Genomic DNA, 24963 nt, shown 5'->3' with positions numbered 1-24963 from the left:
GCTAATTCCTTCTTCCATCAGTTCCGGGCAGCACATCAGGACCGTCAAAACCAAAATCGATGGTCAGAAGCTTGCCCCAGCTATAAATCGGGCAGATCCGTTGCCCTATAAAAATTGACACGATAGCAACCTTCCTTTCTCACTCGCCTCGTGAGGAAGAGGGCCTTCAAATTGAAACCCTCGCCTCATCCTCCCCCTTCAATTTTTCTCCGGCGACCACTCTTTCCGTTCACCGCTCCTATGGCTTCCCGCCATTTTCTCGCCGGAGATTAGAATAGCATTTTGATTCAACAGTGCCCCTTCTTTGCTGTCTGTTTTGATCGTCATTGTGATTTCTATGGCATCTGCCTTTTTACATAGCAGGAATGAAACACGCTCGAGTGATATAAGTAAATTCACTAACAATAGTAAGCTTAATTTCACCAGATTAGAGAATATCATAAGTCCTAATCCTAACCCTAACCCTAACCCTAACCCTAACCATTTCTTCATCGGTAACACCAGCAGAGATGTTATTTGGAAAAATCGTGAACAGAGGCCGTCTGCTGCTCCTCCAGGAGTCGCGTTTACCGGTTCATCGATCAATTCCGCGCCGGTGAACTCCTATGGCTACAGGTACATAACTTTTCGTCTTAGTTCGTACACTAGAAGAGAGCTCAAAGAGCTCAAAAAACGGTTAATCTCGGATCTAGAACGGGTACGGGCTCTCAGGCATTGGGTGTGTTCAACGCCGGTACCTAAAAAGAATTATCATCCACCGCAGCTGGAGTTACCAACGGCTCCAGAAGTTGCTTTGAAAGGGAAAGAACGCCAAAAGAGCGCGGTAGGCCAGAAACGGACTAAGCCGGCTCCGTCGATCAGAGATACGAAGAAGCACTGTGGCCGTGTAAAGAACAATGTGCAGAGGAGTAAGGTGGTGATGAGGAAATGTGGTCAAATTTTAGCGAAGCTGATGAAGCACAAGCATGGTTGGGTTTTCAATGCTCCAGTTGATGCGGCTGCCTTGAAGCTCTATGATTATCATACCATTATTACTAACCCCATGGATCTTGGAACCATTAAATCAAAGCTTGCTAAAAATGAGTATGATTCTCCCCTTGCTTTTGCATCAGACGTAAGATTGACATTCCAAAATGCCATGGTTTATAACGGCAAGGGTTCTGGTGTTTTCCTGATGGCTGAGCGTCTTCTCTTGCTTTTCGAAGACATGTTTAATCAAACTCCTCAGAAAACTTTGGGAAATCAAGCGAAGAAGCAAAATCGTTCTGCCAAAGTACCTGTTTTAGTGGAAAAACCAGTTTCAGATGCAGCTGCTGTTGAATTGGAGATACCAGTGTCTAATGTGACAACATCGAATCATGTGGCTCCTCAAGTGGCTGTACTCAAGAAGTCTGCTATTTTGGGGAAGCCAATGCCAATAAGTAGGGATGCAAACAAGCTGGTGATGACAGCAGAGAAGAAATCAGAGCTGGCAGCAAGCTTACTGAATTTGCAATTAGGGCCAGAAGGGATGGATCAGATAATGGGTATCATAAAGAAGGGGGTTTTGGGTGTGGAACAAGAAGGAGATGAAATAGAGCTAGATCTTGGGGTTCTTGATGATGAGACGCTTTGGGAGCTGCATAGCTTCATTGGTAGCTCCTGCAAGAAAGCTTCCACAACTTCTAACATGAACACTAACTTGGTTTCTTGTGTACAGGCTAACAATGTAAGTATTTGATATGTATGTATCTATAGTTTGATGGATATTTGATTAATAAAGTATCTGAGCAGGTATTGAATTGTTTTTGGTGTTGGGTATCAGTGTGCAGGTAGTAAGGAAGTTATGATGGAAGAAGAGGGCAGGAAAAGGGCAAGGGATGGTGGAGAGGAGGATATTGACATAGGAGAAGAGGAGATGGCAGTAAGCAATTTCCCATGTGTGGAGATAGAGAAGGATGGTGTTAATGGTAGTAGTAGCTGTAGCAGTTCAAGTGATTCCTCCTCTTCATCTAGTGGTAAATGGGGTTTGGTTGTTTAAAAGGTTTTGCAAAGTTGTCTGTTATTGTTGCTAATAATGAGGTGATTTGTGTGTGCAGATTCTGGTTCTTCTTCATCTTCTTCAGGGAATGGATGTAATGAAGAGGAGTAATAGATGTTGAATATGAGTTTTTGGGGGGTAAAGATGGTTTTTGATTGGAGATATGTAAAGAAAGAGTTAGGTAATGAAAGCTTGAATAGAAGAAGTTAAGGAAGGAATGTAGTAATGAAAAATATGTAAATAGTGGAAGTATGTTAATGAAAACATTTTGTGGGTGAGATTATATGCTTGGTTTTCTTCTTAACTCTTCTTTCTGTAACGGGTGCTGACTAATCTCTGAACGACGACAACGAATCAGTGAGTAATCTCGGGACGACAATGAATGAGGTGGAGTTAGCGGTGAGGCTCTTGGGCACATGGTGATGCTAGATCTGAAGAAATATAAAAGGTGCTGAAAACTGTCATCTGTTTGGGTTCCTGAAAAGGTAAAGAAAGCTGTTAAACGTTTCAGATCTATCTACCAAAGCTTACAAAAATGCATTGGTTAATGGTCCTGAGGATTGGTGGTGGATGAGAGTAGGCAAGTAAAGAATTGAGTTAGAGAATGATACCAATACCAGTACCAAGTACCAAGAGTGGGTGTGGGTAGCAGATGACCATCATCTTGTTTCTTGTTTCTTGAGAGATTGAATATATGCAAGTGGAGGAAGGGAACATAAACATATATGGGAATAGAAGAAAGATGCCCATTTTTATGGACCATACAAAAATAAATCATCTCTACTTTATGGGCTATACAAAGACAAACACCTCCTGTATATATACTTACTTGTGATCTTTTACCTAACTAAAGATATAAATTAATTTATTGAGATATTTATAGGATTTATGGATATTTAAGAAAGATTATCATAATTTGTTCATTATAATATAGTCTAGATATGATTTAAACCCAAAAAAAAAAAAATTCATTTAGTTTTTAAATGTTGTTATTCATTTCATCTCAAAATAAGTACCATATAATTCTTCTTAATTAAATGACAACTTTACTCTTAATTAATATATCTATTTATAAACTTCTAAATATATGTGTATTAATAAAAAATATATTTAGAAATGATATATTTTTAGAAGCAAACACTAAAAAAGTAAGAACCGTCAAAATGTTGCCAAGTCAATTCCCAAACTAGCAACATTAATATGTCCATATTTTTAGCCAAATTTTCAAACCTAGTTATTCTTTACGCCTTTATGTAAATCACATTTTATTTATAAAAAAAAAAGAAAAAAAAAAAATGGGCATTTGCGTAAATAAATTAAGCATTTGCGCAAATAATGACTATTTTGGGAATTGACTTGAAAATATGGCAAAAAAGTGAAACGAGATGAAGAAATCGACTATTTCAGTCAATTTCCCTATAAATCTAAAACTCTCAAGAATCCAAATCATTTCTTACACTTCTCTAGTTTAACTCCTATTCTCATACGATTCTTTGTCTACGCAAGGTTGGGTCCCGACGAGAATGCAAATTATGGTGGGAAAGGTGAAAATGATAAGAAGAGATCTCCATCTTTGGATCAAACATAATTGAAGATCAACACTAATGTAGTGCACCGAGATGCATCAGATCAATTCTCGTGATAAGCATAATTCATGGGGTGGGGTTGAGATTAAATCAAGGGTCCATATTCCTTCTTACGTTTATCATCATAACTCCTATTATCACACGATTCCTTAAATCTAAACCAACACGATGGATGTCATACAAACATACTTGTACCACCAAGTAGACTGACCACAATGTATAAGATTTAGATCTGAACACACTAACTACAAAAGTACCCTATGATATATATTTGGTTTATGCGTCTTCGCTATGTACCGGTAATATCTCAGACTTGACCCTACGAACGTAAGTAAAACGTTTTCATACATAACATGTTTTTAGAGTATTGAACATGTATAACATGAATAAAAATTCTAAAACATGCGACTATAAATGCTTAGGGTACATACTATTTATAGTAAATTTGTATATCTACTAGTTGTAAAGCTACTTATTTTATTTAATCCTTTTGAATAATTAATATCGTTTCCAAGAAATTAAATACAAATTAAATTTCTTTATTATACACGTAAGCAATGCACTCCACAATTGCTATTCTAGAGATCAAGGGTATTATGTGTTTTAATATATGGGACACAATAAAATATGACAGAATGAAAACTTCTGGTTTCATGTTTGATCTGATAATACGATATCAGTTTTGGACCCGGACAAGATTGAGAGGGATGGTAATGCATTTGGGGAACAACAATTAGGGAGATAAAACGAACTTGGTAAATTACTAAACTATCTGTATCAAATTGAAACTCTAAAACCTCTTACAATTCTTTTACTTGCCGACTTTACTTTATGTTGGTGATTTTAGTGTCATAAATTGTTTGGTGTAATTGTGATTTACTTGAGATTGATCAAGGTGTCAAGGCAAACAACGTGAATTAGGAGGTGTGCAGTGCACACTCACAAATGTTGCCCCTATCAGCTTAGCGTCCCGAATTCTTTACGGATTTTAAGAGGAGGTTTACTCAGAAATTTGAAGTTTCGGGATGATCTGAATGAATTTCAGAGGGTTGGAAACCTTCTTGAAATTGTTCTTAAACTAGGTGAAAATTCGCCCAAGTATAGTTCAGAGTCTCTGATCTTTCCGATAAGAGGTTCTAAGTCTTTATAGCCTAAGTCACGTTCGAGAGTCTTTGGACCTTTTGTCCAACGATTTTGAACATTGAGTAGTTTTCTAACTGATCATGGGTTTCACCTCTAGGTTCGGTGGTTCTGACTGAAAACCTCTGAAGTCAACTGTAACCATCGCTAAATCTTATTTGTTAGCATTTATAAGTGATAAGCAATTACATTTAACCACCAAACTGCTAGTAATCGTCGATCTCTCTTATAAATACATAAACAGTTGATCTGGTGAATATACATATACGAGTTGGTGCCTTAATCCGTGTATTAAAATTTTGGATTATCTATAACTAATTTCATATTAACCTAAGGCATATCTAAGGACGAAACATAGTATTTGGAAGTAATATGTTGTTCACGGCCCAAAAACTTATCCAAGTCTATACTAACCACAAGATCCAGATTCCTCAGCACTCTTCCTGCTCAAGTCTTGTCTAGTTCCGTTCTTTAAGATAGAAGCGAAATTGGAGCCAAATCGTCTAAAAATGTTACAATATAAGTCGAGAAAGATGTGTGCAAATAGCATCTTATTAACCAATTGCAACCTTCCACTTGACTACGTCCAAAAATTTCTACACAGCTTTAGGAAAATCAATGACAACTACGGCGAAAGTTGACGTTTTATTTTATTTTATTTCATTCTTAAATATCAACCCACATGACAAAACAATATAACAATTAATCGAGAAAGACATACGTACGGCTAAAATGATGTTGTCTCAAATATTCTTTTCACATAGCCGATTTATCATAATCATGTCTTTTTCATTACCAAAAAATTTACATCCCGACCAATAAAAATATCTCTCTCCAAATCTTATATCTCACCAATGATGTGAAGACACATCATTATTTTACCACGTGCCTAAGTGGCGTGAGGTGTGGCGCGGCGGCGAAGTCAAGCCTTAGGAGTTAGGAGAACTACAACGAGACTACAATGTTTTTCAAGATGTGACTTACCTGACAAATTTTTATATCATATATATATATATATATATAATTATAGAGTGCAGTTCACGGGTAAACACCCAAAAAAATGAAAAGCTGAGGAACCACTGATAACCGTTCTTTTGACGTATGCACGTGTCCATACATGTAATTGGAGATGTTTTCTGGTTTCAATGCAAGCACATGTGCATACCAAAAGATTTACTTATAAATTACTTGTATGCATATATACAGATTGTAGAGATGAATAGTTCCTAAACCGTTTCTTCGTTATTTTTTAATTGTTTTCCCATAAACCCGACCTGTAAATATATATACACACATATGTTTTTATACTATTACTTAGTAACTAAATGACAATAAACAATTTAAATTTATGATATATATTAAAACATAAAATGTAAGAGAAATCAAATATCATGTTACATAAACCGTTTATTCGGCATTTAATGATGTTATGTGAATCGTTAGAAACATGTGAAGTGCATGGCTAACCCCATAACGAAAGTTTCGTATGGGGCAGACAACCATGAGGTTTGCCGAGAAGCAACCACCTTGAAAGAGTGTGTAACAAGCGCATAATAGCCCGCTTCATCGTCATCTACAAGATTCGAGTTAGTCCATTGGTTGGATATTCCGGAACCGCACGAATCCTTAGTTAGAATTAGAAGTACCCAGAACCGACACAGGTGGATAGGTAGAAAATACCTAGGGGCACGAGACAACTGACTCCAAGGAACTCGGGAAAATCTACACAGTCCATCTCCCGTTTCGATCTCCATTTTCTACTTGTGATAACCGTGGCGAATCTTTTAGAACATTGTTTTTTACTTGATTGGTGGACAAGAAGGGTACACGGGATTTGAAAACGAAAAGGTTTTTATTCCCGAACCCGACAACCGCATAAAAGAACCCGAAAATTGTAGCCAAGGGCAGTGGTGGTAATTTTTAAGAAAGTTAAAAAAAACATATGATGAAGGAAACAAGAAAAATCCTTTTCATCTCCATTAATGGATCCAAACTTATAGAACTATGCAGCTTTGAAATTGCCTCCTATTCACATATATACCTACTGTAGAATCCCCTTTTTAATTCCTTCTCTAAATTCACCCCAACAAAATTATGAACATCTAAAAAAGAGACCAAATCACGGTATCGGGAATTTCGTAAAATGAGTCGTAAGTATAAGGGCGGCAGCCCGGATATGGTGATCGATATGGTGAAGCCGATGAATTTTACGGGTGGGTTAGAGTTCATGAACCTAACGTATACGGTGATGAAGAAGAAGAAGACGGAAGAAGGTAAATGGGTGAAAGGAGAAGCGGATTTGCTGAATAGGATCACGGGTTATGCACCGAAAGGGTGTATCACGGCGGTTATGGGTCCTAGTGGTGCGGGGAAATCAACGCTTTTGGATGGGCTAGCCGGGCGGATTGCTAGCGGCAGTCTCAAGGGAAAGGTGTCGTTGGATGGGGTGGAGATAAGCCCCGGTTTGATCAAGAGAACCGCGGCTTATATAATGCAGGAGGATAGATTGTTCCCGATGCTAACGGTTTACGAGACTTTGATGTTTGCTGCTGATTTTCGATTAGGATCGATTTCGAGGGCGGAAAAGAGGCAGCGTGTCGAGACTTTGATCGAGCAACTTGGCCTATCGGTAAGAATCCGAGATACACGTTTTTTAAATTTTTTATTATTATTAAAATCGCAAATCAAATTTCTTAAAATAAAGTACATATTAAAAAAAGAATTACATTTATTTAGAAACTATTAAATTCATAAGAAAATTACCGTTAAAAAATCTCAAGTTTAAAAATTAGTAAATCAAGTCACATATATTTTGGGTTGAGAATTAAAATATGCTAGCAAAATAATGAAATTAAGTTTGGTTGAAGTGAGATTTTTTTTTGATTAACCTGGATATCCAACCCGCTATGCGAGCCGACTAATCTCAGGGCGACCACCTGCTTTGCAGATAGCCCGGAGTCACTGCATTTGAATCTCCGTGGTCACAAGAGGATTTTTATTTCTCATTGGATTTGAACCTGAGACCTTCTGGTACTTTTGACTTTTAGAGTCAAGCTCAAACCAATCAGACACCACTATTATTAAGATATAGTCAAATTACAAATAATTAAAATAACAACAAAATAAAAATTATAAATTAAGATTAAAAAATATTTAAATAGTTAAGAAAAACCATAACTACAACAAATATATATATATATATATATATATATATATTTTATTTAATATATATTTTATTTTTAAGATATTTGATTTGTGATGGATATATAAAATATTTTCTAATAAAAATAAAAAAAATCGTGAATCACGTTAAATTTTAGAGCATATTAAACTTTTGGCCTCTATAGTTTGTTTAACAACCGATTAGTCCTTCATAACAGTTACCAGCTAATGTTGTTAAGTGGAGGGACAATGAGTAGGGCTGTGCAAAACCCGACCCAACCCGAATTACCCGAAAAACCCGACCGAAAACCCCCGATCCGAACCGATATCTATGAACCGAACCAACCCGAGGTCCGAAATCCGAAAATTATATCAGGTTAGTAGGATCGGGTAGGATCTCATGATCCAAAACCCGAACCCGTCCGAAACCCGAATTATTCAACTTTTATTACTAGTTTTAGATACCTTTGAATTGTCATGGTGTATGTCAATCTTTGTCTTTCATTTTGACAAAAGGTTTTCATGAGAAAATATACATTTTTAAGCATTAAACCCACAAATGTCTTATTTTTTGAAGTATAAAATATTTATACACGGCAAATACTCACGCACACTCTTTATCTTTGGCGAAAACAATGGAGAGAAAAAACCATGATAATGTGAGAAACAAAGGTATTTCATTGGCCCGAACCCGCCCGAAACCCGACCGAACCCGAACTGGCCCGGACCGAACTTTCCCTGAACCCGAACTGCATATTACGGGGCATGATATTATAATCCGATACCCGATCGGGTTTGTCGGTTTATGGTCCGACCCGACCCGATCCGACCCGTGCTCACCCCTAACAATGAGTGCTATGAAAATAAATAGTTATGAACCACCGGTGTAGATAGTTTGTTTTAGGGACCAAATCCAAAATTTGAACAAACCACATAGACCATCAATGTAATTCACTCTATAATTGATGATGAAATCTTCAAAAGACAAAAATTACATGTTTCATCCCTATGGTAGTATTTGGTATGCAGACTGGATGAGACAGGACGGGACGGTACGGTACGGGACAGGACGGGACGAAACATGACTAATTGTCTGTCCTATGTTTGGTACAACTAGGACAGAACAAAACTATTAAAATGACCATATTACCTCTAAATGTTGTTCAATGTTATTTTATATCATATAATGATTGTAAAATGACAACAAATCAACCAAAAAATTGTTATTTTAACTTTAGTCCCATGTTATTCAACCTTTTTTGGTGGAACAAGAAATATCAAGATTTGTCCCATTAAAATTAAAAATAATCTCACATTGTCCCATGTTTTTTTTGTCCATGACATGCCAAACATGAGACTATTTTTCTTTGTCCCGTCCTGTCCCATGTAGTCTGCATACCAAACGCACGGTTATATGTTTTTAACGGTCCTTGTCTCCATTTTGAAAATTCAACGGGTTGTGTCCCTATGGTTGTATTTTTACAAGTTAGGTCCTTAATTCAACTAGAAGACGTAGGTTGTTGATTTATTTAGGGACGAACTCATTAAAAACTGCAACCATAGGAATCCAACTCATTAGAAAAATACAAGCACAAGAATGAAACTCGTTAAAAAACGCAACCACAAATACACAATTTTAAATAAAGGGACAATAACCGTCAATAACACCTAAACACAAGAACGAAACATGTAACTTACTCCTTTTTAGATTTGGACTTTTATCTGAAGAAATTATGGAAAAACCGTTGTAGATACTCTTATAGACTGATTGTTTAAATGTAGACAGCAAGGAACACATACATCGGTGACGAAGGGAGTAGAGGAGTTTCGGGAGGCGAACGTCGTCGGGTATCGATTGGTGTCGACATCATCCATGGACCATCCCTGCTTTTCCTTGATGAGCCTACGTCGGGTTTGGACTCAACCAGTGCTCAGAGTGTGATCGAGAAGATTCACGACATTGCCCACACAGGAAGCACGGTTGTTCTCACGATCCACCAACCTTCGTACCGAATGCAACTTCTAATCGACCACCTCATTGTATTGGCTCGTGGTCAACTCATGTACCAAGGATCCCCGAAAAACGTGGGCCACCATCTAGGGCGAATGGGTCGTAAACTTCCTAAAGGCGAAGACCCGATGGAGTTCCTTATCGACGTGATACAACAATATGATCAATCCGATTATGGAGTCGATGCATTGGCTGAATTTGCGCTTACGGGTATGAAACCGCCGCAACTTTCAGAAAACGAAACGTCGTTTTCAACAATCCCACCTTCTCCGACCCCACCACCAAGGCGGAATCATGATCGGTCTGATAAACAGAGCGAGGATAAAGGTGGCTCGAGGAAGAGGCTTCACCTACAAACGGCTGGACGGCCCGATCAACTTAAGGATTTTGATCATAGCGTAAGAAGCCCGTGGAATAACTCGAAATCATGGAGCCAAAGCGGAATTATGCAATCGCTTAAACTCACTCCAAATCGTCCGCATAGCGATCAGAGAACACCGCATCCTGCAAGGTAAACAACATTGACGATACATTCAAAATCTAACATATCTATGAAGAATATGCAACAGCTCGTCTATAATTTCAACATTAATTATATTATTTAAATATTCTATGCATTTAAATAAATTTTATATAAAACTAAAATCTTCATTTTGGACAATCTATTGGAGATGCTCTCATAACACACAGCCATGATTTGGAGTAGAGAACATGTCTGTATAAATTCCGCTTTAAAACCCTACCTTTGAATGTGATATACCGAGTCGGTTTGGTCTGGCATACTGGGTTTCGTGACTTATATCGTTTTTCTTACAGTGCATCCCCAGGCTACTACACCTACTCGAGCGATATTGTAGCAGGAACCCCGACTCCACACAGCAGTGACTACACGGTGAACGAAGACGACTATCTCACCCCGAACAACGCTCCAAATGCTGCAAAATACAACCATTTAGGTCCCAAATTCGCAAACTCTTTCTTCCCGGAAACATGGATTCTAATGCGCCGAAACTTTATAAACATCAGAAGAACACCCGAGCTGTTTCTATCACGCCTCGTGGTGTTAAGCATCATGGGGTTCATGATGGCCACATTGTTTACGAAACCCGATAGATCAATGCAAGGAATAACTAACCGGCTCAGCTTCTTCATCTTCACCGTTTGCCTCTTTTTCTTCTCTTCAAATGATGCGGTTCCCGCCTTTATCCAAGAACGCTTCATATTCGTTAGAGAAACTTCTCATAACGCCTATCGAGCCTCTACTTACACCATTTCTGGCCTCATAACCTATCTCCCATTTCTATTACTCCAGGCTGCAATGTATGCCGGGATCACCTGGTTCGCCTTAAAGCTCGAAGGCCCGTTTCTTTACTTTCTGCTTGTTCTCTACGCTTCTCTACTCTCCACAAACTCGTTCGTTGTGTTTGTGAGCTCGGTCGTTCCAAACTACATTCTCGGGTATGCGGCTGTTATTGCTTTTACAGCGCTGTTTTTCTTGTTTTGTGGGTATTTCTTGAGCAGTCAAGATATTCCACCGTGGTGGCGTTGGATGAATAAGGTTTCGACCATGACGTACCCGTATGAAGCGCTTCTGTTAAACGAGTACCAAAGAAATGAAGTTTTTGGGACGACTCTTATAGGGACAAATGTGACCGGAATCGACATCCTGCAATCGCTGCACATTTATCATGAAAACGACGAGAGGTGGTCCAATATTTACATAATGTTCGGATGGGCGATCTTGTATCGGGTCTTGTTTTATATCGTTCTTCGTTTTGCTTCCAAGAATCAGAGGACATGAGGATGAAAATGGGTGGATATTTATGGTGAGAATAAGAAAATGTTCAGAAAACAGGAAATTTTAGCTTGAATGAACCTTCACTTGTTGCAGCTTTTCTTTTGTTCAATCTAATATATATATATATATATGTATATATATATATATATATGTATATGTATATATATGTATATATATATATGTATATATATATGTATATGTATATATATTGTGGATATGTATGGCTCGTGAAGTTTAGTAGCATAGTTTTGAAGGGAATACCAGAACAACATAAGTTTGCTACTGTAACAGGAGTGTTCGCTGTAAAAGTGTTACAATAAGTTAATATGACGTTTTTTAGAAGTCGTAGCTAGTTTCTTAGAACACCTTAAAAAAACCGTCTTATTAGTCTATGACATTACAGTAGCACAAGGATAGTGTCTGATTGGTTTGAGCTCGGCTCAAAAGGTCAAAAGTACCGGGAGGTCCCAAGTTCAAATCCAAGGAGGAATAAAAATCCCCTTGTGGCCACGGAGGTTCAAATGCAGTGACTCCGGGCTATCTGCAAAGCAGGTGGTCGTCTGGGATTAGTCGGCTCGCATAACGGGTTGGATATCCAGGTTAATCAAAATTTTTTTTTTTGATAGTTTGTATACATGATTTCTGTATGTAGCTTTTCCTTTGAGCAACTATGAAACAATCTCCTTGTAAATATGATCATTCTAGAATACATTTCATTTTACAACAGCAATCTCCCTCTAAAACTATAAAATGGACTTGTTTTGCAGACTGAGGGAGTACTATTTATATATATATATATATACATAACTGGTGGGAGATACAAATAAGAAGACTAAATATCGTGAAAAGGTAAGAAGTGAAGGTTCATATGTGAATCATTAAAAAAGTCCATTTGAAAATGCATACATATGAATAATCTGTAACATCGGTTCACATATACATTTTCAAATGAATCTTCCCTTCTTACGTTCTCATGATATTTAGCTCTTTTTTTATTTGAACCGTCCCCTAATAAACCTTTAGAACTATTCTAGGCATCATTTGGAGTGAAGGTAACAATGGGTATGTGGATGTTCATGCAGTTGTCTGTACCAGGCCATTGTGCCTGAGCAGTGGCTCTGGAGAGGGTTCACGGCCTCGAAATTCAATAAAAACCTGCATTTTGAGTCTCAGAATTTTGATCGGAATAAGACTATATATTCTAAAGCTTCACAATAAAGATGGTTAGGCTATGTTTGGCGATATTGCTAATAAGCTAATAGCAACTAGCCAAGTTTGGTAAAAACTAGTTGATAAGTTAGATGACAATGTAAAATTACCTTAAAGGGTTTTTGGTCATTTATGTAAAAGATAAGGGGCATAAGTGGAAAAAAAAACATAGAGCTTATTGAAATGTTACTTTAAGTAACTTTTTGAAAACTAGCTTATAAGCTACTTTATGGCCACCGGGGATTCTCATGGTCTTTCTCTTCACGGGCCCATGAGATTATTCAAGGTGGTTGTTTTCTTCGAGTTTCCATGAGATTATTCAAGGTGTAAATAATTATAAAACACATCTAACCTCTAATGGATGTTTTCCGCCTCCAAGAGCAAGTACAGTTTCTTTGAACCTGTGTCCTGTGTCTCGTAATGCCTGTCGTAGACCAAAAAAATGCTTCCAATTTTCACTTGAGCGTGTCATATAGAGCAGTTTTATGTACAGGATCTAGAGAATCATGAATCAATTGCATTTAGGATGCATTACCAGATTATATACACATGCCATCAAAATGATTGTCAATAGAAAACTAATGTGTGCGTATATTTATCAGAGTCCCACATCGGCTAGAATTCAACCAGTACTTCTGTATGTATGTTGGAACCTCCCTCTCCTCAAGGGCTCTTTTGAGATTAATCTAAGGTTTCACGTATTCTCACATGATATTAAGAGCCAATGTCTACCACTCTGAGGCAATCTATACTCGTTTAACCCCATCACCCGTTTTGCCCCCCTACAGATATTTTGGGACAATTTGTGCCCATCTAACCTCCTTGGACCAATTCTCATGCATATATGTTGGAACCTCCCTTCTTTCCTCAAGGGCTCTTTTGGAGATTAATCAGGGGTTCCACATATTCTTACATGTTATAAATACGTTCACAAACAAAACCATACCTTGTAATCATTTAATCCCGCATCCTCAAATGCCGAGAAAGCATCTGCAGACAACACTTCTGCCCACTGAAAAAATGAATTTGGCAAAAGGTAAAAGGGTAATTCTATACGAACACCCCCTATAAACCATATGAACACAACTAATCAAGTATGATAAAAAAAAAAGAACAACAACAAATACCTTGTAACTGTAATATCCTGCAGCATACGCGCCTGTAACGACCAACAACGATATATGGATAAGAAATGACCACAATGATGCATATATTAGCAAGAAAACTTCTATTCATCACTGACATTAAACATAATGAAAGGATTCATTATGAAGAACCAACCTGCAAATATGTGGTTAAAACCACAGAGGAATCTATCCTCCGGAAATGGAGGAATCACTTCAGTCATTTTCCCGACCCTTTGATCAACATCATAGATAGATTCAGGCCCACCAGGAACATACTTGCTATGCAGCTCCAAGTCAAGGATTGCATACTTGAGCTACAAATAAAATTTCTTATTATAATGTTGTACTTTCATTTTTTCTTATTACAACAATGTACTTTCAAATTATTTTTTATTAGGGCACTGTACTTTGAAAAATCTACCAATTTATAGCAATAGACAACCACTTACTTTAAACAAAGCACACAATGTGTTGTGGCAAGTAATGAATGTTATACTGACCTGATAAAGACTCTGTGTACCAGCACGAAAAGTCTTGGCTGCAAGAAGCTTCTGATATATGTCTTCAGGGAGACACTCTCCAGTTTCATAGTGCTTCGCAATACCCATCAGGGTATCCCTGCGGCAGTCATTTAAGGAATTAAATTAACCGTCACATCTCGATATCTGGTTAAAATGCATTAAACAGTACATGAATTCTCGTGAGAGAATGCATCTCCAGAGGTTAAGTGTAGCAACGGCATGCTGAGAATTATATGGATCATTCCATGATGCTAGACATCATGGAGAAACATCTACTACAAAACGGCTGCAGAAATCTAGGAAGCAACAACGGATATTTTTCCTAATAAAGATGTACATCTGTTATCTTCGAGATTAAGGGGCTGCTTCATGATCTCCGACAAGGGGATTACACATTCACAAGCTACTAGAAGGATGCAGTGCTCCATGTCCTACACCATCTCGAGAAAAATTTCGGGTGAGGACTTCTTTTTTCAAGAAGACCTTCAAGTCTACACTGATGCTGACTCGCAGTTTCATGAACGGATGGACAGTCCAGAACTGGCTACTGCACCTTCGTTTGAGGAAATCTGGTAACATGGAGAAGCAAGAAGCAGGAGAAGAGTGCAGAGGCCGAATTCAAGGCCATCTGCCATGTAACTTATCTAATTCACACCTTTACTCATGGAATTTTCATCATTGCTTATGATTGTCAATGCCCATAAGATATTTGGTCTAGGAGGTTAAGTTACAATCTCAAATAATTTAGAACATAGGCTTAGTATAGGTTAATTGTAAATCTGTTAATGTCCAATTTGTAAATACCTGTGGTAACACCAATTTTCCATGAACTGTGAAGGTAATTCAATAGCATCCCACTCTATGCCACGTATACCGGCAACAAGCCCCTCGTCTTGTTTTGTTAGCATATGTTGAAGTGCATGACCAAACTCATGGAATATGGTCGAGACCTGAACATACAACGGAGCAAATATTATACAACAGGAAATATATATATATATATATATATATATATATATATAAAGAGAGAGAGGAGGGATCAAAAGAAAACCAAGACAGTTGTATAAACCGTACAAACCTCATTCAACCAACCATAATTTTTCGTTTTTCATTTTTTTTTCAATTATGAGGTTTGATTAGTCATTTTTATTGTGGAGGGCATTAATTATGGACATTATCATCTCCATTATATTAATTTTAGAAAACAAACTCCATGAAAACAAGAAATACATGAAACAATTTCATTTTTACATAGAAACAAAAATATATGAAACAATTTCATCAAGAAAAGAGTTATATGAAACAATCTCATGAAACAATTTCATTAAACTAAACAATGAAATCGACATATGAGGATGGTTTGTACAGTTTGTACAAATGGCTTGGTTTGCATTTGATCCCCCCCCCTCTCTCTCTCTCTATATATATATATATAGAGAGAGAGAGAGAGAGAGACTTGGATCAGGAAGACCAACCTGTTTTAGTGAGACATGTGAAACCATAAAAAACATTGAACCTTATAGGAAAACATTGTGAAGGTACAAAGAAACATCGAACCTTCATAGCAAAAACAATGTAACGTTTTTCTTTGTACCTTCACCGTGTTGTTGCAGTGAAGGTTCAGTGTGTTTTTGTGCCTTCACAACTGGTCTCATGAAAACAGGTTGGTCTCACGGGAACCCAACCTTATATATAAGGGCGAAGTTTAAATGATAAAGGTTAAAAACGTACAAACAATCCTCAACCATTAGTTTACTTTCATCTAAGGGATGCCATTAGCATTTCTCTATATATTATTAAAGGGTATTGCGGTAATCTGGCTCTCAATTTGTTTACGGATGATTATCATCTTTCATGATTTCTCATCGATATCCCATAATTATCTAACTTTTAAATGGAAAATTTATAGTATTAATTATAAAGTATAATATTTTATCTAATTCCATCCAATTTTCTTTGATACGGATGCTATTGAGCATACAAATTTGTTGATTGAAATAACTTTCACACGTGAAGTTTTTTTTTGATTAACCTGGATATCCAACCCACTATGCGAGCCGACTAATCCCAGGGCGACCACGTGCTTTGCAGATAGCCCGGAGTCACTGCATTTGAACCTGGGACCTCGTGGTACTTTTGACCTTTGGAGCCAAGCTCAACACATACATGTGAACATGCATATAATCGCCAGTTTCTCAAGCATTGTGATCACAATGCATATAGAGATCCAACTTCGTATATGAAACCACTTGCTCCAAGTTTAAAGCATTTTCAACAAAACTTCATATGTGCAACTACTTATTTTAAAGATACATATTTAAGCCATATACAACTTATAATCCAACTTCATATGTGAAGAATGATTAAATTAAGTTCGGGTTAGTTACATGTTTACCTCATAGAAAGTCATAAGGCTTGGCTTGTCACCAACGGGTGGCATTTGATTGCACACGATATGGGCAACGGGTAGCCTAACAGAGGTGTTGTCATGTGAACATACACGACTTCGTGCAAAAACTTCATCCATCCATGCACCACCTTGTTTTTCAGATGGACGAGAATATGGATCAAAATAAAAATATGAAATCGGGGAGCCTGATGAATCCTTGATGCAGTAAAATTTGACATCAGTGTTCCAAACCTACAATTAGCAAAATCTGTGGTACAAGTCATCTAGCAAACAACCTCTTCACCAGGGGCAAAACAAAAGCAATTAATAATCTTACCGGTGCTAAACCGTCAGCTGGTACAACATCAATGTCGAATAGCATCTTCACAAGGTTGAAAAGGCCATCCATAACTTTAGGCAAGGAAAAGTAAGGTCGTAATTCTTCCTGTAGAATCCAGAACAGAACCTCTTATAAGGGACAAAAAGTAAGCAAGGGCCTGTTTGGTTTGACGGAATGCTTTTGCCAGATTTCGATTTCAGCGAAGGATTTGGAATCAGAAGGATTTAGGGGCCGTTTACCAAATGCTTACTTGGGTAAGTACTTACCAAGTAACATTATCTCATCGGATGAATATGGTAAGGACCAAAAATCTTACCCGGTAAGAACGAGACAAGGATCAAGAGTCTTACCCGATAAGTGAGGGCGACGACTCTTACCACGGTAAGCGCTTACCGGGTAAATTGTTGCATACAATGTCGTTTTTGTGGACTAAAATCTTACCCGGTAAGTAAATAATAGTGTTAAATTTTACCGGTAGGCACTTACCGCGTAAGTGTTTGATAAACGGCCCCTTAGAATCTTTGTTGTTGTGTTTGTATGATCGAGTGGAATTCCATTCTTTATAAATTATTTATAGAAAAAATTATAAAAATAAGTAAATTACTTTTTTATTAATTGATTATTGATTATTTCAAAACAAAGGTTTTTAACATATTTTAAAACATTACTACAAACATATCACCAAACGGGCCTAAAGGAAGGAGTACATTTTCACAACAAAAGAATAGATAAGCTATTAAAACCCATCCACATATTATATGATAAAGCAATCATTGTTGCCATCATACAAAACTCAAGTCCTCCAAAGAAGTCTAGCTTATGAATGTAATTAATGTACACATTTAGGACAACGATGCAATGATTGTAACGCCCCATGTCTTTATATATCGGGTGCCGTTACTTTACAAGATAAAACTATTACATCTTGAATCTGAACTAGAAATTCAGCTTTATTTATAACATATCTTGAAATTACATCAAAGAAGAAATTACTTAGTGGAAACGTAACCATAACTTGTATTACAACAAAACTTGCTTATTGACTAAAATCTACTTTATGCAAATCCTCCTTACTTCTTTCCTGAGATACATAAGCTTAGTGAGTATTTATGGTTTCATGAATGAGAAATTTTCATGATATTTTGTGAATGATAATTCATTAAAGCTCTTGATCATGTATAAAAATATTCTTTATTCTCATGCATAAACATTCATAAAAATACTATTCTTTATCATGCATAAAACATTCTTTTGAGATCTCACTTCACATGCATGTATACCATACTTGTCTTGAGGTTTGCTAACCCCCAGGTCCATAAAAGGCTGCCCTATAAGGTCTGTTTGCAAGAGGTCCCTTCTTGTAATATCCCGTTGGATATTATGGTTACACATAACATGTAAAAAATTTCATGCCTTGTGTAACATATATGATAACATGTAAATGATTTTCATGTCTTGTGTGTATACTTGTACTAGAACATGTCATCATGCATATCTTGAATATGTATGTGTATCAATATTTTTATGTAAAACAAGCATGCCAACATAACTTGTAATGCATATAATACTTTTATATATAGCATGCATGTATCTCATAAATCACATAAGTACTCACCTTGATTTTGCCTACTTTTTCCTTTGATTCCTTTATTCAAACTTAATTATGTATATAGAGAGAGATTTCTTATTTTTGGTATGCACAAATAGTGACCCTTCAATCCCTATTTATAGATAAATTCATTGCATTAACTACTTGTTCTTTTTGCTCTCAAGATTGTACTCTTATGAGAGTTTAATACCTCATCTATAAAGATAAGAGAATCTTGACAACTCATTTCTTAAGGATAAGAGAATATAAACAATAAGGATAAGAGAATCTAGACAACTCATCTAAGGATAAGAGAATCTAAACAACTCATGCTTCTAGTACTCCTTGTCATGCTTCCTAGACTTGTCTTGTAATCAATAGTCTTGCCAACTCATATTTTTTTAGCCTAAACAACTCATCACTAGATTTCTTATTCATGCTTACTAGACTTGCCAACATACTTCTAGTCTAAACAACTTATCACTAGATTGTTTAGTCTTATAATTAAGATGTTTCACTAAATGTAACAGCTGCTTGGAGTACTTGAATTACTCATAAATATTTTCATTTAAGGCTTAAATATTGAAATTTATCAAATAAAGAAACTAGGGTGTTACAATTCTCCCATTCTTACAAGAAATTCGTCCTCGAAATTTTACTCAAAAAGATGCGGGTACTTATTCCTCATTTTTTACTCGACCTCCCATGTTGTCTCTGATCCATGAGAATAGTCCCAATGAACTAGTACAAATGGTACCTCCTTGTTTCGAAGTTTCTTAACTTTATGCTCAGTGATAGCTATAGGTTCTTCTACAAAGTTGAGTTTATCATCAACTGAGATATCTTCAATCCGTGCTACAACGTCTTCCTTAGCAAGGCATTTCTTTAAGTTGGATACGTGAAACGTATTGTGTATTCCCATAAGCTCTTTTGGTAATTCAAGTTGATAAGCTACCACCCCTACCTTTTTGTCTATCCTGTAGAGTCCAATATATCGTGGTCGTAATTTTCCCTTTTTGACAAAACGTAACCCCCTTCCACGAAGATACTTTCAGTAGTACTTTGTCATCTACTTGAAATTCAATAGGCTTCCTTCTTTTTTTAGCGTAGCTTCTCTGCCTATCTTGCGCAACTTTTAAGTCTTTCTCTTATTTGAATCACCTTATCAGCTGTTTGTCGGATAATTTTAGGTCCAGTCAATTGCTTTTTACCGACCTCCATCCAACATACATATGTGTTCTGCATTTTCTTCCATATAGATTTTCGAAAGGTGCATCTTGAATACTACTATGGTAGCTATTATTATAGGCAAATTCAATAAGAGGTAGATGACTATTCCAATTTCCTTTTAAGTCTATTGTACATGCTCGCAACATGTCTTCTAAGGTTTGAATAGTCCTTTCACTTTGACCATCAGACTAGTATCTTTTCTACATATTTATTTTCCTTTTTAGCATCTATTACATATGCCAAATAGGTTTCACATCCCTTATGAATACATTTCCTTGCTTTTAGAACTGAAATAAGATTCAAGGAATTCTTTTTATGATTACTGTAGAATTGTAGATGGTTAATACCTTACCATCCTTATTCTTGATTTTCACCATCTTCTTGTCGCAGACTATATGGGCTTGGTTTTCAGATAACCAATCCATACCCACAACAATATCAAATATACTAATGAGCACCGGTAAAAGCTTAAAGATGAAACAATTTCCATTGAGCAATCTTCGTAGACCTCATCAATTTGTGTGATTCCACCATATGTTGTTTCTATCTCAATTATTTGATCTAAATTCTTAGATGGAAATTTTAAATTCATACAGAATTTTGTAGACACCATTGACTTATTTGCTCCTGAGTCGAATAATACTTTAGCAGGCTGTTTATTAATTAGAAAAGTACCTGTCACCATGTCGGGTATTTCTTTTGTTTCTTCAACTATGAGTTGGAATATTCTTCCTTAAGCTTTTCCAGTTTCCGTTTTACTTCCACTGATCCGTGCTATTGCTCTCCTTGGTTGCACATCTTTGAGTTTTGGGCAGTTGTTTGCAAGATGTCTAGTTGAACCACAATTGTAACAATTTCTCCTTCCAGGACAATTAATTATCATATGACCAGGCTGACCATATCGGTAGGATACATTTGTGCCTATCACACATTCTCCAGTGTGATGCTTATTGCATTTAGGACAAGCAGGTTTATCATATGCCTTCATTCCTGGGTTTCTTAAATTGATTGCCAAAGTTCCCCCTTTCGAATTTTCTTCCCTCGCCTATCTTCTTATTGTTTGGTATATAACAATCATTTTCAGCTAGAATTGTCGGTTATACCACTTCTTGGAATGTTTTTGGTTGTGACATATTTACAAATCTGCGTAGATCTTTCCTTAGGCCAAGTAGGAAACGATTCACCTTCCGAGCTTCTGTAGCGACAAGGTAAGTTGCGAATCGAGATTTTTCTATAAAATTTTTCACATAGTCTTCTATAGATTTGCTTCCCTGTTCTAACTTTACGAATTCTTCCTCCATTATTTTCATTCGAGTATCTGAGCAATATCTTTTATAGACCAAATCCTTGAATTCCTTCCATGGCATTGCGGCTGTTTCTGCCACACCTTTCATAGATTGAATAGTTTTCCACCAATAAAGGGCATTCAATTTTAACTTGGTTGAGGCAAACCTTACTTGTTGAGCGGAGGCACACTGACATGTTTGAAAACAACTTGTCATGTCTTGTAACCGGTTCCTGTCAACTATTGGTCCTTCTTTTCCTTCAAACGTGGATGGACTAGCATTTGTAAATGCTTTATAGTCACATTCATGAGTTTGACCATCATTTGGTTCATGCCTTACCCGATTCTCTACTACCCCCTTCATGTTCTGAGTTTTGATTAACAGCAATTTGAATTTGAGCTATTACACTTGGTAGACTTTCCTGGATACCTCGGGAAATTTCTGGTGCTATATCAATCCCCTGGTAGATTCTTGTGGATTTATTCTGGATCTTTGTCTTCGTGGTTTATTATTTCCTTCGCCGTTTCTAGTTATTCTTCGAGTATTCATTGTAATAACCGGATCCTCGTTATTACTCAAGGTAAGTTATATGTGATTATTTGATTAAATGATTACGTGGTAGCATGATAGTTTGATACATGCTGGTATGAAAATTATGTGCATAATACATGCATATGTGTTTATGTRTGTGCATGCATGAAGTATGTATGCATGTATGTGTTAGTAGATATATGCATAGGTGTATATGAAGGTTTATATGCATGCACGTGGCTTGGTAAAGTAGCTTACCTTCCTTGTTTAGAAGGTATAAAAGGGGCTTCATCCCCCTCATTTACCTTTTCCTGCCATTTTGAGAAATTTGAGAGGTTTAAAGAAGTGTTGTCCGGTTTGCAAAAAAGAGGTGATTTCAAGTTGATTTCAAGTGCCCAGTTTCAAAAGGGATCAATTTTTAGTGTTTTTGTTTCAAAAGCTTTATAAGATGAGTGGTTTCTAAACCTTTTTGTATAAAAATTCTACTGGTTTTATTTGCATGCTTCGTATTGTTATTCTTTGGAAAGAAACCTTGATTATTTTGTCTAAGTGTTTAAACCTGACAAAGCTTGAGAGGTTTATTGTCCGGATTAGTCTAAACCTGACAAAGCTTGAGAGGTTTATTGTCCGGATTAGTCTAAACCTGACANTAAACCTGACAAAGCTTGAGAGGTTTATTGTCCGGATTAGTCTAAACCTGACAAAGCTCGAGAGGTTTATTGTCCAGATTAGCTTGAGAGGTCTATTGTCCGGATAAGCTTGAGAGGATTATTGACCGGATTGTTGACCAGATTGTTGACCGGATTGTTGACCAAATTGTTGACCGGATTTGTTGACGAGATTTGAGATGATGTCTTGTGATTTTTTTTAAAAAGAAATTGTTATTTTATCATAAAATGAAGTTTTAACACATATGGTTTTGGACTGATAACAATTCCAATGGCTGCGGTCTATTCGGAATTATTTTCATAAATATTTTAATGAAGGTATAAGGGTGGCATAGCAAGGAGAGGTGTCCATTTGATATAAGGGTGACATATCAAAGAGAGGTGTCCATTTGTTATAAGGGTGGCATATCAAGGAGAGGTGTTTCATGGGATAAGGGTGACATATCCAGGAGAGGTGTCCATTTGATATAAGGGTGGCATTTGTATGTGTGTGGTTTTTATATATAACTCTTTATATTATATCCTTTAAGACTACCAAGGTCTGGAATCTTTATTTCTTTGTGATTTAAGGATTTAAGATCAAGSTTCTTAATTGGAAATCATAGACTGGATGTTATTGAGGAGAAAAGAAYAGGTTTGGCCTGAAACTTTGTTAAACCTTATTTGATATTAAAAGGTTTAAAAAGTGGCATTGTATGGAACCCGATTGATTCAAAAATATGAAATTTGTATAGCTACGTGGTTAGCATGAAAGTGGAAAATGATTGGATATTAACTTCTTGCGTATTCATATATTGTATATATATGAATAGTTGTTTTATAAAGTTTTGGTGATCCTTCACCCTGCAATGACATGAATAGGGTATCTCACTAGACTCTTCAGTGTAACCCTCGTTTTTGTGATTTTAAATATGTATTGTAGGACATGTGGAAGGTAAGGGAAAGGAAAAGATGTAATGCTTTTCTTACATGCATTTTGGTTGAAGAATTGCTTTTAATGCACAGTTTTGATGATTAGTACAAGATTGTATTTTGAATTTTTGGACCTTGTATTTGGTCATGATAGTTTCTTGTACTATGGGACCAGATGTGTATGAATATGTATTTCTTTGATACGAAATATATGTGTTACATGCAATGTGTGGGTTGGGGCGTTACAGAATGGTATCAGAGCCTGAGTTTAAGGATTTATGTATTTTAACAGCATGATACCTAGACTTAAACTGTTTTATTGCATGTTAAGGGTCCCGGACTGTAAAACCCAAAAAAATTTGTGGAATAAATAATTTATCTTTATTAGTATTTTATTTTAAGAATATATATATATATATATATATTAAATAAAAAATGGAAGGTTGAAATAAGTTTAAAAGTCGGACCAAGAGTGAAGGAAGAAGTCGAGACATGGGTGAAAGTTGTCAATTCGCGGAAGTTAAGGGACTGGGTCGTGTGTAAGCAGGTCCAAACCAGAAGGACCTGTTTTGTAAATAGGCAACAGATCTGTAACAGGGTGGTCTGCTGTCAACGATCGAGAGAGGCAGAAGAGGAACATGCGGTGCCTGGTTCAAAAAGGGAAACTGTGACCTGCCGGTTGCAGACTGTGGAGAAGCCGTTCACAGCCTAAAACTAGGGATTCGGCCGATTTGGTCAACTAATAGGCCAAATCGTTTGAGTATAAATTATGGGCACYGGTTAGGGTCGCTATTCATTTGAAAAGAAGAAGGAAATCGTTGAGCTTGAGAGAGAAAAACCGGAGTTCAAGACCAGGCAAGAACCCCCCTGCTTTCCCGTCGTTTAGAGGTAAATACTCAACCAAAATTTATGTTGTTACAACGTTTGGATGTGTCTTTGGCCCTGTATAGAACTCTAGAAGGCTCATGTTCCAAACTTCGTGTTTTAGGATTCGAATTTAAAGTTTAGATTTCATTTGGTAAACACGCTGTATCGCATTCTGTTAAAAACCACTTTAAAGAATGTTATACAGAAGCTCTGCATGAGGGCTCTATATCAAGTTATATTACACAGAAGCTCTACATGAGAGCTTTGTATCATGTTAGCCAGAGGCTCTGCATGAGAGCTTGGTACCAAGTTACGTTATCCAAAAGCTCTACATGAGAGCTCTATATCAAGTTGTGAAAGACCAGAAGCTCTGGAAGAGAAACCAGAGGGGATCTGGTCCTTGATGTGGAATTATTTTCTATGGGTTGGTTCAACTAGAGGCTCTGGTCGTGAAGCCAGAAGCTCTGGAAGAGAGACCAGAGGGGCTCTGGTCATATGTTATATTTTCCAAGTATGGGTTAGTGCAACCAGAGGCTCTGGTCATGAAGACCAGAAGCTCTGGAAGAGAGACCAGAGGG

The 24963-nt window shown here is 36.9% G+C and overlaps 3 protein-coding genes across 3 annotated transcripts in view; 2 read left to right on the top strand and 1 right to left on the bottom strand.

Annotated features, from left to right (window-relative positions):
- LOC112512055 (transcription factor GTE7-like) lies at positions 1–2708 on the top strand. Its single transcript, XM_025117849.1, has 3 exons — positions 1–1708; positions 1805–1997; positions 2079–2708. Exons 1-3 carry the CDS (start codon positions 338–340, stop codon positions 2129–2131), a joined length of 1617 nt encoding a protein of 538 aa, XP_024973617.1. The 5' UTR covers positions 1–337; the 3' UTR covers positions 2132–2708.
- Positions 2709–6889: 4181 nt separating this feature from the next.
- Positions 6890–11782, top strand: LOC112513010 (ABC transporter G family member 17-like). Its single transcript, XM_025119133.1, has 3 exons — positions 6890–7375; positions 9691–10430; positions 10736–11782. Exons 1-3 carry the CDS (start codon positions 6890–6892, stop codon positions 11718–11720), a joined length of 2211 nt encoding a protein of 736 aa, XP_024974901.1. The 3' UTR covers positions 11721–11782.
- Positions 11783–12283: 501 nt separating this feature from the next.
- Positions 12284–24963, bottom strand: part of LOC112513009 (probable cytosolic oligopeptidase A) — a 43317-nt gene continuing 30637 nt past the window's right edge. Inside the window, exons 9-17 of the mRNA XM_025119132.1 lie at positions 17301–17408; positions 16970–17215; positions 15379–15524; positions 14554–14671; positions 14208–14367; positions 14054–14085; positions 13873–13938; positions 13279–13350; positions 12284–12872 (exon numbers count right to left, since the gene is read on the bottom strand). Coding sequence (XP_024974900.1) covers positions 12792–12872; positions 13279–13350; positions 13873–13938; positions 14054–14085; positions 14208–14367; positions 14554–14671; positions 15379–15524; positions 16970–17215; positions 17301–17408 — 1029 coding nt within the window. The 3' untranslated portion in view covers positions 12284–12791. The remainder of the gene's footprint in view (positions 12873–13278; positions 13351–13872; positions 13939–14053; positions 14086–14207; positions 14368–14553; positions 14672–15378; positions 15525–16969; positions 17216–17300; positions 17409–24963) is intronic.

This window comes from Cynara cardunculus (genome assembly GCF_001531365.2).
Source record: "Cynara cardunculus var. scolymus isolate 2C chromosome LG 5, CcrdV1, whole genome shotgun sequence".
Taxonomy (NCBI): domain Eukaryota; kingdom Viridiplantae; phylum Streptophyta; class Magnoliopsida; order Asterales; family Asteraceae; genus Cynara; species Cynara cardunculus.
The sequence above is the reverse complement of the archived record's forward strand: the minus strand, read 5'-3'. Positions and strand labels throughout refer to the sequence as shown.

What these genes read in the sequence shown, in the direction of transcription:
- LOC112513010 (XM_025119133.1), top strand. Translation starts at nt 6,890, where the DNA reads ATGAGTCGTAAGTATAAGGGCGGCAGCCCGGATATGGTGATCGATATG. An exon ending in TCGAGCAACTTGGCCTATCG is followed by an intron (nt 7,376 to 9,690) that starts GTAAGAATCCGA and finishes GTTTAAATGTAG; the next exon opens with ACAGCAAGGAACACATACAT. An exon ending in AGAACACCGCATCCTGCAAG is followed by an intron (nt 10,431 to 10,735) that starts GTAAACAACATT and finishes TTTTTCTTACAG; the next exon opens with TGCATCCCCAGGCTACTACA.
- LOC112512055 (XM_025117849.1), top strand. Translation starts at nt 338, where the DNA reads ATGGCATCTGCCTTTTTACATAGCAGGAATGAAACACGCTCGAGTGAT. An exon ending in CTTGTGTACAGGCTAACAAT is followed by an intron (nt 1,709 to 1,804) that starts GTAAGTATTTGA and finishes GTTGGGTATCAG; the next exon opens with TGTGCAGGTAGTAAGGAAGT. An exon ending in TTCCTCCTCTTCATCTAGTG is followed by an intron (nt 1,998 to 2,078) that starts GTAAATGGGGTT and finishes TTGTGTGTGCAG; the next exon opens with ATTCTGGTTCTTCTTCATCT.